Here is a 16,632-nt window from a genome sequence, read left to right on the forward strand (position 1 = left end):
ACCTACACTACATGTTACCAATTGACTGAAAATGACTACCAGCTTTCCAGGTAATTCAGACTATAACACTGCCATTTTAAGAACTGATCTACAGCTGGGCAGCTATCTTCTGGATTCTGGTTGTGTACAGCTGAAGGAAACGTGATGAATGTAACCTGGTTATAGTGCAGCAGGGCAAGAGGACTGCTGAATATGGCACATTTAGTCAGACATACTTGACAATGTGAATACTGTAAATGTGACAAAAATAAAAATAAACTCATATACTCACTGATAAGTGTCTAAAAAATCTGTTATTCGGAATTATTTTAGAAAAAAACTACAGCTGAAAGAAAAAAAATGCAGTTTTTGCATTCCTACTGGGTACAAACACTGTGAGTTTTTATTGAGCAGAAATGATTTGTAACTGTTAAAAGCAAAGCTCAGCAGGTATCTCCTGGACTTGTGTGGTAAATCTCGACCATATACAGTTGGGATAAACTGGGTGAAATTAAACTTGGCATAGAGACATAAAATGACACTGAAGACCTTCTAAGTAGTCACACTTTCTGTATCAAAAAGAACAAAAGGTATTTTATTGCCGACGTTTTTTAAAAGAAACATACAAATCAACAGTATTTACTTTAAATTATGGGTGTTGTGTTTGTCAGTTCATACAAAGTACAGTTTACAGAATATGTCAAAAATACTCAAAGGCAAATATAACTTAACTTATAGCGAACATAGCGAGCAATTCTGCCGTATGTCTGCAAATCAGAAGGCAAATATCTGTGCAACCAACATCCTTCACAGTAGCTACTTCATTTTCTTAAAATGATTTCCTTCATACGTTTAACATATATTATTTAAATTTGTTAATAGGTTAATGATTAAACACTCAGTTTAAGAACAATACATTTATATGCCTTTGTGCAAAGTTAGCCTATAAATATTTCATAATATACATATAATGTATACTTTGAACGTTTATCTTAGTAATGCTCTTTGATACTTCCAGGAAAACACAAAAAGAAATTTTTATGCTTCTTGAACTAAAAAAAGTTCAAAAAGCAGCCTCATACCTCACATTCTACAATATATATATATTTTTTACATTTATTTTGAATACATTAGAAGTAACATATAATGAATTAAAATACTGAGAACCCCTTCTGTTCAGGACCACTTCTCTGTGCAGTGTTTCAGCGCAGCTACCAGTAGATACAGTATGTCGTCTTTACAGTTTTACCAAAGTGTGAGAGAAACGTCTCTATAAAAATACAGGGATACTTATGTAAAAGATTTTACTTTAGGAGTTTATTTGATGTAATGCTTTTACATAGTTAAGAGTTTGTGTCATTTGGCCACATTAGCTCAAGAAGACAGGAAAACCTGGGGCTATACCAGGGGAAAAAAATAAATTAAAATCTTTTCTTGTTTGAGTTCTCCTTTGATTGAGAAGGTGAGAATATTTCTTGTTAATCTTTCTCTCTTTCTATAATTGATGGGTCAACCTCTTTATACCATTATGCTCATCAAAAAGCACCTTATTTGTATGTACTTTAATGCTTTTCAATTCAATCCTGAACATGGATACAGGGAAGGTTTATGTCAAAAGCGGCATCCATAAACCATCGAGGCCGGATTGGGGCGATTGGTGGAACACAAAGAAAACTCAGCCTTCTATTCCAACATCAAACTATGGCCAAGACAGAGTAGACCTGTTGTAACTGAATCAATCTGCCGCATGTACCATCATGTATATCAGTCACTGAATAACAACGTAAGAATGAGGAGGCCTCAAGCATTACAAGTCTGATACTTTCAGCAACACAAAAACTTGTGCGTCATTAGTAGAAGCCTTTAAGAATCTGGGGTGCCACATTCTCACAGAGAGTGGTGATGCTGCCTCTCTGCCCCAGGACTAATTCAGGGCTTGGACTCTTTCTGGGTATATTTCTTATTTCTTTTTGTTTGTGTGGATTTCCCCCACCACACACACACACACACACTCACACACACACACAAGCTGAAGGCATGTTAAAACTGTGCATGTCTCGCTCCTGCTCCCATAACCCCATCTCAAGTAGATTACAGGTGCAAGCCCAGCTATGTACACACAGATTGTTTGATGGATGTCGTGTATCTACTTTTATGTCGTCATTACAGAAATGTTCCCATTATTTTTGCTGAGGTCGTTTCATAAAAAACATCCCACATTAAGAAAACACGCATACGAAAGCAACAACATATACACGGTTAAGTTAAAACCATACTGTTTTTCCTAAAATACAATTTGAAAAACAAAAACCAAGACGTAAAGTAACTGTACAAAGAGCAAGCAGCAGGTACTCTATTGTCCCAAATGTGATGACTTATCTGTTACAACATTTCTTCCTGTCACTTTTTTTAAGGTTAACCACATCAGTCCTCGGTGTGTAGGAAGAACTCTGTAACACAGAATGATAAAAATTACAGAAGCAGACATCCACTCTTATCACAAATTGAGTGTCAAAGTGAACAGACAAATACATTCATAAATCCGTTTTTAAACGTACCACATTTCTTTACACTTTTGAATTCTAAGTGGAAGCTATGGTTTCCCAACATGGGTCTGTTTCTAAACCCTGTCCAGTTAACTCTCAGTAATCATTCATTCAGGTTTGTGGATCCCATTCTCTAGAACTTTCTTTTAAGGTCTATTAACTTGGCTGTGTCTATCTTGACTGTCAAATCGAGACTGAAGGCTTTCTGGAACTCCCTCATCTTTGTAACTGCAGTCACTGGTGTACCTCCATTACCTCGCTGTATGACATTAACTTGGTCAGCTTGCTTTCAGAGCTCTATTGAAAAACAATTCAATTTACCGTTTCCCACTAACACTGTGCGTGTTACGCTGTAGCTGTGACTGATCTTTATAGCATCTTTAGTTAGTTTGTCTCACTAGTTCTTTTTCTGTTATTTAAATTGTTGCATTTTTATCCAGACGTTCCACTGACCCTGCCATACTACTATCACCTCACCACACAATATTCACTTTGTCAAATAGTGCTACTTCATATACTTTGATTTACCACATTCTCCTCCTTCGTACCTTAGGAGTTTTATACTGCATATGTGCTTCATCAGTATTGCCCCTTTTTGTTAATTTTTCTGTCACTAATAACGTTTGTTTTTAATTGGTGTATTTTCATCTACCAATTCCCCAGTCCCAGCTGTACCATCACCACTTCAGTATAAGATATTGTAACGCCCCAGAGTCTGGACCTGATAAAGACATGCTCTTAAAGGAGATCATGGACTATTGGAGGGGATGGGGATACCCAGAGAAGCCAGCTAGGTAAGTGGCCCTATGAACACCATGACTGGGTGTGAATATCCAACATTGTGAGTAAGCACTTTATTTAGCATAGCCTTGCTGCAGATATGCCTATTGGAATGTGAGCGTTGACACCAGTGAGTCTCAGACGTGGACTCCGGCGTTGAAGCAGCTCACAAATCAGTGGATAGTGAGGCAGATGGGCTGTCTGAGACCCCCAGCAAGTCGAATGAGGTGTAGCTGGTCTGTGTGGACGTGCAGCTGGGAGTGTGTGACATCTCAGAACATTGGACGGCATGGTGGAGGCATCACTGAAAAAGCCAGAGGTCCTTTTTAGGCCACAGCAGTGGTCCATCTGGCTTATGGTGGCTGAATCCATACCTTTGTCTCTTGCGCTCCTCTGGTCGTTCTAAATATTAACTTGATCACAAAGTCTTTAAAGTTCTTCACAAAATCCTGCAATTTACCCCATGCTTTTACTTTGTACCTCCTTTTGTAGTTTTATTTTATTTGATCAGCACAGCTTCTTTTCTTAATTTGGCTATCACTATTGCCATGGGCTCTGTTTTGGATTTTGTGTTTTTTTTTTCTTCTTTATCATAGCTGCCCTAGATTTGTCAAGTTTGATTTCATATTTGCAGTTTAAAGTCAGGTACATTTTTCTGTTAGTGATGCATTTCCCATATTTGGTGTGTATTTTATTCTTTTACACTGTTCACTTACTGCATTTGACACTCTGTTGTACTCAGCAGCTTTACAAAGCCCTGTGTTTGTACAGGCAGTTAATGGTACTGTGCAGAATAACAACTGATGGAGTGACGGATTGAAAATTCATGAAAAAGTGGCTTAATTAACTTCATAAAAGAACATAAAAAAACAATTTTGCATTTATAAAATTAAGTGACATTCAGATTGTCAAAAATGACGATGCTATTTATTTTTACCTTACTCATGATGCCTTCCACTAATGCCGAAAAGGCCTTTTCAATGTTGATATTGTTTTTTGCACTTGTTTCAAAGAAATGTACTCCACACTCCCAAGCCAACTGAAAAAATAAAAAACAAAAAAAAAATTTCCATTATTGATTTGCTCACCCGGACTTTAGCACTCTATGTCCTGTCATGAACTCTAAAGCCATTACACAATTACCAACTTTATGTTGACTTTCACCATTGGTGATCTCTATGAAATTCGGTGGCTAGAAGGTGAAGAACTCTCAGTCACCGCACTTTTAAAAGGTTTCAGGCCGAAAGCTACTATATGCGCTCAATACTCTAAAATGTCATGACTTCAGTTATCACCTGCTGGCATTCACGTGGTTTATTTATCTCAGTTAATCATATCCCTGTTCACCAGGCAATTGGAACATCACATACCATATGGGGTTGCAGTTTATTGGGGATTGTCTTCTACATCATGGACTAAAACTGGCCAGATTACAAAGCTGCTTGAGTCAACAACAATTTGGCTACAACTGCTGTTCAGCAGGCAGGTGGTGTGGTGTGGTATTGTGTTTAAGGCTGTGGACTTCAAACTCAATGGTCGTAGGTTCAACTCCTGCTACTGACACTCTTTGACTATGAACAAGTCATTTCACCTACCTGAGCTCCATGTCAAGTCAAGTCGGGGAGCATGCACTGGTACATTGCATTGCCGCACCCACCACAAAACAAAACAACTCAGGGTCCCAGTTGGCAACCTCCCAGGCAGACACGCAGTCCAGTCTCACCGTCCGGAAATGACCCTCTATCTGCCGCAGCCAGGTGTTACGTGGGTGACCCCTCGCCCTGGTCCAGCCACTCGGGTCCCCAAAAAATGAGAATTCTGTGAGCCGGATCACCCTTGGGAAAACGCGCCACATGGCCATAGTGCCGTAACTGACGCTCCCTCACAATGCAGGTAATGAGCCTCATTCGGGACTCCATGAGCAACCGCTCATTCGACACAAAGTCAAACCAATGGTACCCAAGGATTTTCCAGAGAGACACAATATCGAAGGAGTCCAGTCTTCATCTCAGGTCACTGGACAGCGTCTATGTCTCGTAACCATATAGCAAGACAGGAAGCACCAGGACTCTAAAGAAATGGACCTTCGTCCTTTTGCACAGATATCGGGAGCGCCACACACTCCCAAAAAGAAATGGAACCAACTGCATTCCAGATGTTGTAAGTTGCTTTGGATAAAAGCATCCACCAAATAAGTAAATATTCAAGTAAGATGGGTTTCCAAACCCTGGAGGGCTGCAGTGGCTGTTGGTTTTTGTTCCAGCAATTTCTTTAATGAGTAACCAAATACCCCAGCTAATGGAACAGACTTCTTTTATGTTAACTTTAATTTACTTGCTTTTTTAGATTTAAACCTCAATTTTTTTCATTTTAAATCTTCCCTTAACCAGCAGCCAAACATTAATGAGCTGCTAAGTGACCCAACAAATGTCCAGTTCCTGTAACTCAGTTCCTGGAGGGCCATCATTTCCACAGTATATACTGTTTAGTCTCACCGAAGCCGAGACAAACATGAGTGAATTTTACTTAAAATTTAGACAGCTCACTGAGAATCACATTTCTAAACCAATCTAATGGCTTGTGAAGGTGGCACTCAAAGTAGAGTTGGTGTTGCGTGTGCAGAGAGCACATTGCACTTTGTAAAAATTAACATGCAAGGGGAAACTCTTTCTGTAGATGATACATTGGCATTCCAAGCCATCAATGGAAGAATGGAAAGCGTGAATGTTATACCTGTCGCAGGTGCTGTGTGCTCTGTTGTTCAGCGTTACACGATAGTAAAGGAGTCGATATAAGATTGAAAGAAATGGCAGCTATGTCTGTGAAAATATGAAGAGCAAAAATATACATTTGAAGTAAATGATGTGTCGCATGCTGCCAAAAGGACTGCCGTTAAGAGAGCTGATAAGCAAGACCCACAGGAGATGCAGATTTCAGTACTCAAAACATCCAAATTAAATACAATTTATTTTTGTATAGTCCAAAATCACACAAGAGGTGCCGCAATGGGCTTTAATAGTCCTGCCTTATGACAGCCCCCCAGCCTTGACTCTCTAAGAAGACAAGGAAAAACTTTGTAGGGAAAAAAAAATGGAAGAAACCTTGAGAAAGGAAGTTCAAAGAGAGACCCCTTTCCAGGTAGGCTGGGCGTGCAGTGGGTGTCAAAAAAGAGGGGTAAATACAAACCAATACACAAAACAGAGGACAAGAAATCCTCAATACAATGTAATATAGCGCAGCAGAAATATTACAAGTCCAGAGCAGAATTCAACAGTAGATATTATATAATACGAATCAACAAATCTACCTAATGACACCAGTTAAGCAAGGACAAGGCTGCTGTCAAGATGACTGCTGAATTAGAAATGCAAACATGCCACGGCAATCTAACAGGTAGTATGTGCAGAGACCACAATGCTTACCTAAACGCCGTTTGTTGTTGTTATGCCACAGAGTGATGAAATTGTCAAAGTGACAGAAAGACATCACAGCAGGCAGAAGTTCTTCTCAAACGGGGAGCCAATTAGCTGTGGTGGTCTGTGTTTGTGTGTCCCTCTTCTGCTGCAGCACTCATTATAATGTACAAATTAATGGATTACGCTTCAGCTAGCTTGTGCTACTGAACTCCTGAATGGATAACAGCAAATTGAGCTTTTTATTTTCTCTCAGCGTCAAGTGTTCTGTTTAGATTCTTTTTGCGCTCTCTCTGAATCCCGGGCAGTTTAAACTTCATGGACTGGAGGAACATGGAGGGGGCTGGTGTTTTAAGAAGAAGCCCCGAGAGTGTGGCCTTTACAGTGCAGGACTTTGTCGCTACTCATTGCAAACTTTTTAACGGGTCGTTCTCAGTTGTGTATTCTCATTTGAGAATCACATCTGGCCCCACAAAACTAAAATTGTTTTAATCAGAAGCTAATTGAAATATATTATTTAATTCTATGGCTTATTATCCTCTCACTCATCTACACAATGTATTTCCAAAATTGTTGATACTCTTCATCAGTAAACAAATATTATATGATGGACAGAGGTGCAAATGGGATCATCTTGGCTGTGCATCTGTTTTTTTATTTTTAATCAGTCTATTCAGAAGCTGGTCACCCCAAAAACTGATGCTATTCCCCCGGCACAGAACTTGCCACTGTGTACTGGTAGAAGATCCCCAAAAGGCTGTCACACTCATATTACGAGACACGAGCCTCCTCAAAAAGATGGGCCTGCTCTGGGCCTTTTAGGACAGCAGGTTGATGTTTCCACCCAATCTAATCAACTGTTCAAAGACACCCTCAAGAATTGAAGTATTTAGATTCTTTACTTACTGTACATACAGAAAACATACAAATGAACACATACTGTACTGTCAGACCTTGTTACACCAGTCTGCACCAAAATCCTCCCACACAAAGTGCTGTAACCAAAAGTATATTTTCTGACTGCTCCAAATGATTGCAGTCATACACAGAATTATGATTTTTAGCTACAAGCTGTCAGGACAGGCTTCAGAAATCTTACATGTGGATTCAATCAATGGTGGTTGGCCACTATGTTACCTTTTCTCCTCTCTCTTTAGAGACCACTCGCGTCTCTTCCAGGTCACACTTGTTCGCCAAAATGACTCTATCGACATTTTCCCCAGCATTCTGAGAGAGAGAGAGAGAGAAAAAGAAAAGTAGTTAAGCCAACACATAACAGAATGTCAGAAACCATTTTGATTTAAAATGTGATGGTGATGTCCACTTTGATTTATCCTTGACTTATAGTACATTAACTAAAAAAAAGATTATTTGTCTGACAGGACCGCCCTGTTGTCACTTTTTTTATTTGTAAATTTTGGTTTTGTGTTTGATGAGGAGATTAGAGATTAGTCGGCTGGGCTGACTAGCCTCACCAGAGAATGGTATTCATTCAGCACACAAAATATGGGCAATTGTAATAGTCTGGTTAACCAAAACAATCAATAATTCATTTAATATGGTGGCCCTGTGGCCTCACAACAACAACAACAACATTCATTTCTATAGCACGTTTTCATACAAATAATGAAGCTCAAAGTGCTTTACAAGATAAATTTAGCCTAATAATATATTTGAATCCCACAACCTGTCACTGACCATGTAGACTTTATTCTCCCCTTGTCTATGTCTGGTGTGCTCATCTCCAAAGACATGCACATCAGACTAACTGCAGATTATAAATGGGCTCTGTGTGTATGCGAGTGGACTCCTTGATAGACTTGTGTCCTGTCCAGGCCAGGGTCACTTCCAGTCTTTTATCCAAAGCTGCTAGCATAGGTTTGAGCCTCTTGCAGCCCGGAGTTGAATTAAGTGGATAAACAATATGACAACATCCACCTATCTGCTATGACAGAAATAAATAAATAGCTATGATGGACTGGCAACCTCATTCAGGGTTCTTTCCTGCCTTGTGTTTAATGTTGCCAGAATAGGCTTGGGCTCCACGCAAATCTGAAATGCATCGGATGGGCTACATCAGGTTATAAAAAATAAGAAAGAATGTGCATCAGATGGGCCACATCAAATTATAAAAAAGTAAGAAACTATGTAACCATAAAATGTTTCAAATAAGAAATAGCTTACGTCAGCATACGCCTGTAAATATTCCACAAATATATGGCAGTGATGCTCTATGCTGCCTCCACCATATTTAAAGTATTTACAGAAGGCAGCTAACTAGTGTGTGGCTTTGGATTTTTGGGATTCCTCAAGTGTTAGATTTCAAACCCAAACTAAGTCCCAGCTCATGCTTTTTCAATCATCCATTCATTCATTCATTTTCTTAGCCAGCTTTACTATTCTGGAACCTACCCCAGCAACCTGAGGCAGAAGGCAGGAACTAACCCTGGATAGAATGCCAGTCAATCAAAGACACATAACATGTAGGCACAAGGACTAACTTTTCATGCACCCTTTCGGGAGGACAACAGAGTACACGGAGGAACCCCAAATGTGCATTTCAGAGGGGGTGCCCAGGTCAACACTCATCTTATGGGAGCCGTGAGGCAGCAGAACTAACCACTGAATGACTCTTCTGCCCACTTTCAGTGCTTTTAGCTGAAGGTAACATTTATATGCTTTGTTATAAATACCATTTAGATAATTCTATGTAGATAAACAGGGTTGGCATTTTTGTTGGTGGATGGCTCGAATTGTTTTAATATTCTAAATAGTCTTTATCCTGTTCTATTTCTCAACATGGAAGTAACGTTGGGAATTAATATCCATTCATCATATGGCAGAGAAATCGTTTTCAACATTAATGAACATGTGGCTGAACTCCTTTCACTGGAAGAAGGGAAACATAAATAAAAAAGAAAAGAAACAAGAGAAGCATCGCGCTATAAGATCTCTGGTGAGGACATCACCATCTCACCGCATTCACGTCCTTCATCCATCCCGTGACGTTGTCGAAGCTGAGGGCGTTGGTGATATCATAGATGATCAGAAGGCCATGCGCTCCTCGGAAGTAGCGAGTCGAGATGGAGTGAAACCTCTCTTGGCCCGCCGTGTCCCTGCCAAAGGAGAAAAGCACAACGCGCGTCTCAAAAGCGTGGAAGAGACGGGATAGGGTGCGGCTGCCCCCCAGTGGAAATCAGGCGCGTAACAGCCGTCGGTGAAGAATACTGCACCACTCTGACCAGAAAAACCGCTAAAAGCACAGAATGGTATTAAATGGTTAAAATGAAAAAGGACAATTTTGAGTAGATTAGGCGGAGAGAATAACCAATGCACTACTACGACGTTTCAAACTACACTTGGTGCCGTGTGTGTTCAGTTGCGTCATTAATCCCTTGGCTTAAGCACACTAAATATGTTAAGGGTACTCTCCTATAAACTAAAAATAGTAGTATGCACTTTTGTGGACACAGAAACCAGGAAAGATACGTTTTGGAGGTGGAATGCAGAAGTTGTCATGCTAGCGCTGTATGGACCCCTTGCATAATTTGCACATCTGCCCCCTTGAAGGTCTGCAGTCCACTTTAATAGTGTGCTCCTGGCTTCACTCCCTTTGACTGCACACACTGCCTGAAATGGCTCAAATTCTCATCAGATTTCTAAATGGAAGGATGCATTTTTTTTATACAGAGTAGTTTAACAAAAAACAAGTTTTAGGTCTCAGGTTTGATTGCATGTCTTCTACGTGAGGTCTGATGTTCTCCCCATGCCACTGTAGATTTCTCGAGACTTTTCTATTGATCTCATAATATATATATTCAGGTATGATTTGGTATTTAAAATTTTCGTGGTGTGCAGGTGTGCTTGGGTTTCTATTTTTACTGGCATCTGAGGCAGAGTTCTTTCTATCTTGTGCTCCATGCAGGTGGTAAAGACTGAATAATTAGAACAACATTTATTTCTATAGCACATTTCCATACATGGGATATAGCTCAAAGAAAATAGGTTAGGAATAGTGTGAAAAGATCAGGCAATCCTTTCGTGGTCTCTAATTGACCAACACGGCATTACACTAAAATATAAACCTGCTAACCTACAGGCATCAGCAGCATGTCGATACAAATGTCTGTTCTTATTAAGCCGCCCAACAAGAAAAGCAAAATGGGATCAAGCAACCAGTGGTGTGGGATTTGTCGACCTCTAGTGGATAATCAGTAATCTCTCATGAAAATGTCAGTAAATTAAATGAACTCAAACCTGTACTTTATCATTTGTGGCAGTCAAGTGGCAATCGGTCAAATTGAATTTAAAAAATTGTCATAGTGGTCTGTGTGTGTTAAATGGATGAATAACGTTCTGAATAATGTTTATACTGCAGGCAGATGAGAGATGTGAAAGGCACTATATCATTGACTAGCCATGGTACCTGCTGGTGACAGGTAGCACAACAATTTAAAAACATTTGCTATCTCTTACCCTACTTGTTTGTACCTTCAGCGCCTTTCCTTTGTATTTGTGCGTGTCTCAACAACTCTTCACTGGCGCCCCCCCTCTGTCGACTGTGTTCCTGCTACTTAGACACTTGTCATTATTTACGAGACGCCTTCCACGCCTCCTGTGTGCTTTTGTTCGTCTCGTCTTTGACGGCGACTCTATCAGCGTGCGCCTTTTCTTCTCCCCCTTGTGTGTCTCACGCTTGCACTTTCTTGTTTGTTGCATCACCAAAGCCAAACTGACCAATCAGATTGCTCGGAGGGACTGGACACACAGACCTTAGTGTTTTACTACACAGGGTGGGCAAAAAGAGGTTTACAGTTGTTGGTATGGAAAAAAGACACGCAGGATATTATCATTACAATAACTTTATTAACTGAAAAGAATGGCACAGTGCTAAGTTAGGTACAAGCTCATAAGTGCTGAAATTACCAGCCTTCATTATTTACACAGTCTTGTAGTCTACTTGCTACACTCAAGCACACTTTAATAATAATAGTAATTGGAAGACGACAAATAATATAATAAATAAATAGACTAAACTCTTGTGTTTTGTGTACTTTTGCTGACCCCTGCATAATAAAACACCAAAGTCTGTATGTCCAGTCCCCTGTATAAGATATATAAGCAAGCTTTCAAACAATTCCGAGTTATACACAAGTACAGTATATTGTAATGTGGACTCGCTCATTCATTCGCCCATTTTCCTAACTGGTTGATTTCCATGCAAAAGGAGAATCCAGCCCTGAGCTGGTGCAGCCACAGTGGACGCAGCCCATCGCCCCTACCATGTCCGTGCTGTTAATCAAGCGTCTCGTTAACTTAAACAGCTTGCCCCTGCTCTCAGTGCTCAATTTCAAAAATGAACATCAAGCCATCCATTATCCAACCCACTATATCCTAACTACAGGTTCACGGGGGTCTGCTGGAGCCAATCCCAGCCAACACAGGGCACAAGGCAGGAAACAAACCCCGGGCAGGGCACAGTCAAGAATGAACAACTTGGTGATGATAACTATACTGGTTCTTCAATGATATGTCATGCTTAATAAAGAAACACTTCATTCTTGGACGTTTTCTTTGCACTGTATATGGAATCGGTGCTCTGGGTTTTTCGGTTTCCTAAGGTTGTTTGGGAGTGTGCGCTGAAAGCACGTCTCCACACCCCCCACATGATGCACCACCTGGATTGGGACCTGAGTTCAGCGGGTGACACCACAGCACTAAACAGGAACAGTGTGAGGTTGGTTTTATTTTTTTTATGGTGGCTGGAGTGCCAGTCCTGCCAGCAAGCCCCAAGTCTTTCCTGTAAATTGGAGGACCTGCTTGCGAGGCTGGATGCAGATTAACGTCATACCCAGGACGAAGCAACTGCAGGTCCCAAGATGTGGACAAAACAAAAATCTTTAATGTACAGTAGGAAGGATACTAACAGACCAAGAAAACCTGAACTTAACCTGTGTTATTGTGCAGCAGGAGTCCATTTAAACTCTGAGACCCAGTGATATTTCACAAGTCTATTATTGCATCTGTTCATTTATGGAACCTGTTACAGATCTAAAAAGAAGTTTATTTGTGGAACCTGCATATGAATTGTTCTTTTGGGACTCAAAAATGGGTCCCCAATGGCATCATTCTAAAGAACCAGCAGCGTACAACATAACATATTCAGAACCGCCATTCAAGGTCAGTGGAGAGCCAGAGCCTATCTAGACAGCACTGGGTGCATGGGAGGAAAAGGCCCTCAGCAGGGTGCCAAGCAATACAGGGTGGGTTTGCTAGTTAATGGTAAGGATTCGAAGAAGCAGCCGTCTATTAGAATTCCATTTCTTGGCCACGTCTGCTCACATACTAGGAGTTTGATTTTGTTTTTTTGACGACTCTCCAAGTAGATTAACATGACAGACGTACACACCTGACATAAACACAAGACAAAGAATGCTAACACAAAGTACCAGCAATATGGAAATAAATACTGAACTACGCATTAGGTATATGGGAGTGGGGGGGTCAGACTGCTGAATTAACTGTTTGTGGGCTTCATGGCCTGTGGAAAGAAAAACCTGCTTGTTTCGGCTTAGTTTAATCCATGGCACCCGTCAGATGGGAAAAGTCCAAAAAGGTTGTGGCCTGGATGTGAGGGTCCGCTGAGGATTTTCTGGACTCTGCAATAATGCAGGTAGTGTAATGGATTAGCTTAGAACTGACTCGACGGTTTCTTGTGTAGAGCTGAATAAACAGCTCATGGGGAACACAGACCTCCCTCAGGAAGCACATCTGCTGTTGAGCCCTTTTTGTAATGAAATGTATGTTGGCCTTTCTTGCTAAATCCTGGGTGATTACAGATTCTAGAAACGTGAAAGTCTCCACAGCTGAAACACCAAAAGTTGAGGAGATATTGAAGAAGAAACACATAGCAGCACTTAAGATGCTGCACAGAAAAGCATCTCCGAAAATTACGGAGGAGACTGCGCCAGGTGCCATTTAGGTCTTCGGAATCCCCAAAGGTGTTAATAATGCAGAAGAAGACACACCACGCATGACAACCTTCAAGAAGAATCTGGAGGAGATATTGGGCCAACTTCACTATTAGCTAAACAAACAAGCTTGGTGGACTGAATGGTCTCCTCTCATTTGTTAAATCTCTTACGTTCATCAAGTCCACAGTCATCTCCACAATTTTCAGCAGGTGTAGCTCCAGATTGTTCTGACCACACCAAATTGCCAGCCTCTCAACCGCCCTTCTGTATGCGGACTCGGCACCATTTCTGATGAGACCAGCGATGGCTGAGTCGTCTGCATATTTGTGGAGCTTGACAGAGGGGGTGCATTCATTAGTATAAATCACATGCATGAGACAGCCATGAAGCTTTTATTTTCTGAATGAAGTTTTTTTTTGTATTAAATGTGTTAATCAAACTGAGTGGGGCTGCAGAGAGCACAATGTACCTTCCCTGCTTTTTGATTTGTACCTGTGGTGCCCTGTATATGGAGTCTGCATGTTCCTTTGACTTTCACAACGGTTTTATTTAAAGTCCAAACACATGCTACCTGCAGGACCGAGTGGTGACACTATAATGTGGCTGAATGCCTACTGACAGTTTCAAATCCATCCAGGGCTGATTCAGACAACAAAGACTTTACTGGAAGTAACAGCTTCAATGACGGTGAAGGAGGGTAAACATTACCTGAAATCTGTTGCATACAGTGTGCTTAATACTGTGATAATCTTTTAACAACTTGTCACTCCTTGCTTATTCAGATTCGTTTCGGGCTCCACTACTGAAAACTGTATTTTTCACTCGCAATATTATGGAGCCAAACAGTCGGAAGCCAAACACTCACCGATGTTTCAGTCAGCCTGACAGCAGCTGTTTGCATCGGACAAGGAAACCGCTTGCATCGTATGATCATGGGAAAAACGAGTATATCTAGCAAAACCGGTAGATGAAAAGACGTACAAGCGCTAAAGGCGATTTAAACCGTACAGTACATAACGATAAGGCGGAAAGAAGTGAAAGACTTACCAGATCTGGAGTTTAACGAATCTGCCATTGAGGTGTAAGGTCTTAACTTTAAAGTCAATACCTGCGGTAGAAAAAATAAAGAATCGATGTCACCAGAAATAAAGATCGCATGGCCCATGTACACATTACAGACTGGGAATATCCAAACTTTTATTGCAGTTGCGCTTATTCTCAAACACTGAAGACAGACACAGTTACTTCCTTTTTAAAGGGAATAATGCAGATGAAGATAAGAAGTTGTGCAGGACTCTACTCTCGCGCACGCGCAGTGTTTACAAGAGACGAGTTGAAGCAGGTGAGAGCAGGTGGCGGACCAACTTCGGCTTACCGTATACTTACCGATAGTGGACATGTACGAATGATCAAAGGTGTTATCAATGTATCTTTGAAGTATGCACGTCTTCCCCACCAAGGAGTCTCCGACCAAAATTATTTTCAACACTAAACAGTCCGAGCTGTCATCCATCCCCTGAAAGTATCATACCTATTCCTAAATAACGTTTCTCCAACCATTTGACTTTCCAGTGCGTCGATTAATAAATAGGATGTTGATCAATCTAACAATTTCTGCTGCTTCGAAAATAGCTTTGGGTCATCGTTGACTGTACCGTGACCTCGGTGCTGTCCTAGTGTCTTAATAATACAAAAAGAAAAAAAAAAAGTCCACCTCCAAAGCCGTCGTTTCCTATTTCATCCTCATCTAATTATAGCCTCGTGCACTCTGGATGACACGGGCACTTTGCCATTCATGTCTGGCGACTTTCAGCCTACAAACCGACTTTTACAAAGTATTTATAAAACGTTAATTCTGACGCAATGCGCCAGGGCCACATGTGCATTTTTTTCTTCTCCTCTTTTAAGATGCAAAAGACGGTAACGAGACACCCTTCCTGCTTCTCCTCTGTCGCGCTGCAATTTCATCCGCTTCCTGAGGTGCTCTCGTGAAAAGAGGGCTGGGCAGCCCCGCCCCTCGCTCCACCTGAGGAGACCTGTCTACCGGCCGAGTGACGTCACAAGAAGGTAACCCCTTCGCTTCTGGACTCTTTAACTTTTGATGCTTTACAATTGGGTTTATTTTGTGCACAGCATTATTATTATTAACTTTTTTCCTTTTACTTCTTTCACCCTTATGTATTAACTATGCAGTTTTTGAGCTACTGTATGTTCTCAAGCCTGCTTAATTCCCGATCTGGGTCAAGGTAGACAGGAGCGTATGACTTCAGGAAACTGTCCTGAACAGGGTGCAAGTCCATTGGACCGTCCCATACCAGGCCCGCACCTAGGAAATTCTGGGCCCCAGGCAGCTGACAGAGTTCGGGCCCCTTTTGTGTTTCAAATATGTGCGTATATTTTAAAACGCCACTTAAAGGGCGGGCCCCTATCTAGCTCGGGCCCCTGACAAGTGTCATGGTTGTCCCCCCCTAGGTGCGGGCCTGCCCACACAGTCACTCTGGGCCCAAATTGGAACCACCAATGAAGATGTCCAGCACAACTTTGGGAGTGTGTGGGAGGAAAACCAGAGAACCTGGAGAAAAACTCTGCCAGAGGACACATGGAAAATGTGCAGATGTCATATGAAACACATCCTAGTGTTTGCTTTGAATCCATGAAAAAGGATTTGTGAGCAGCAGTGCTATTCACTCTGATGCTCTAATGCTGTATTTATTTTGCTAAAGTTATTAAAAACACTTTTGGCTCCCAGTCCAAGACTGGCTTCCATTCATATGCATGTTAAAGCTGCCTTTACAAAATCTAAATAGATAGATCTGTTATTTTTGCTGGCCTTGGTGAGGTTGTACATGGCACCCCACCACCCCTTTTACTCTGAGTGGCCGGACCTGTGCATTAACAGTGGAGACAGGACAGACTGGGGACAGTGAAGTATGGAGGACC

The 16,632-nt window shown here is 41.2% G+C and overlaps 1 protein-coding gene across 1 annotated transcript; it reads right to left on the reverse strand.

Annotated features, from left to right (window-relative positions):
• Positions 1-1,068: 1,068 nt before the first annotated feature.
• Positions 1,069-15,687, reverse strand: LOC120530195 (ras-related protein Rab-10-like). Its single transcript, XM_039754455.1, has 6 exons — positions 15,079-15,687; positions 14,740-14,800; positions 9,696-9,834; positions 7,856-7,945; positions 4,243-4,344; positions 1,069-2,429 (listed from the first exon to the last, which is right to left on the reverse strand). Exons 1-6 carry the CDS (start codon positions 15,203-15,205, stop codon positions 2,355-2,357), a joined length of 594 nt encoding a protein of 197 aa, XP_039610389.1. The 5' UTR covers positions 15,206-15,687; the 3' UTR covers positions 1,069-2,354.
• Positions 15,688-16,632: the final 945 nt, after the last annotated feature.

Source organism: Polypterus senegalus, chromosome 5 (assembly GCF_016835505.1).
Source record: "Polypterus senegalus isolate Bchr_013 chromosome 5, ASM1683550v1, whole genome shotgun sequence".
NCBI lineage: Eukaryota > Metazoa > Chordata > Cladistia > Polypteriformes > Polypteridae > Polypterus > Polypterus senegalus.

Excerpts from the sequence above, each read along its gene's own strand:
- LOC120530195 (XM_039754455.1), bottom strand. The coding sequence starts at position 15,205 with ATGGATGACAGCTCGGACTGTTTAGTGTTGAAAATAATTTTGGTCGGA. Across the intron at positions 14,801-15,078 it reads TTCGTACATGTCCACTATCG|GTATTGACTTTAAAGTTAAG; the intron begins GTAAGTATACGG and ends TTTCTACCGCAG. Across the intron at positions 7,946-9,695 it reads GGATGAAGGACGTGAATGCG|AATGCTGGGGAAAATGTCGA; the intron begins GTGAGATGGTGA and ends TCTCTCTCTCAG.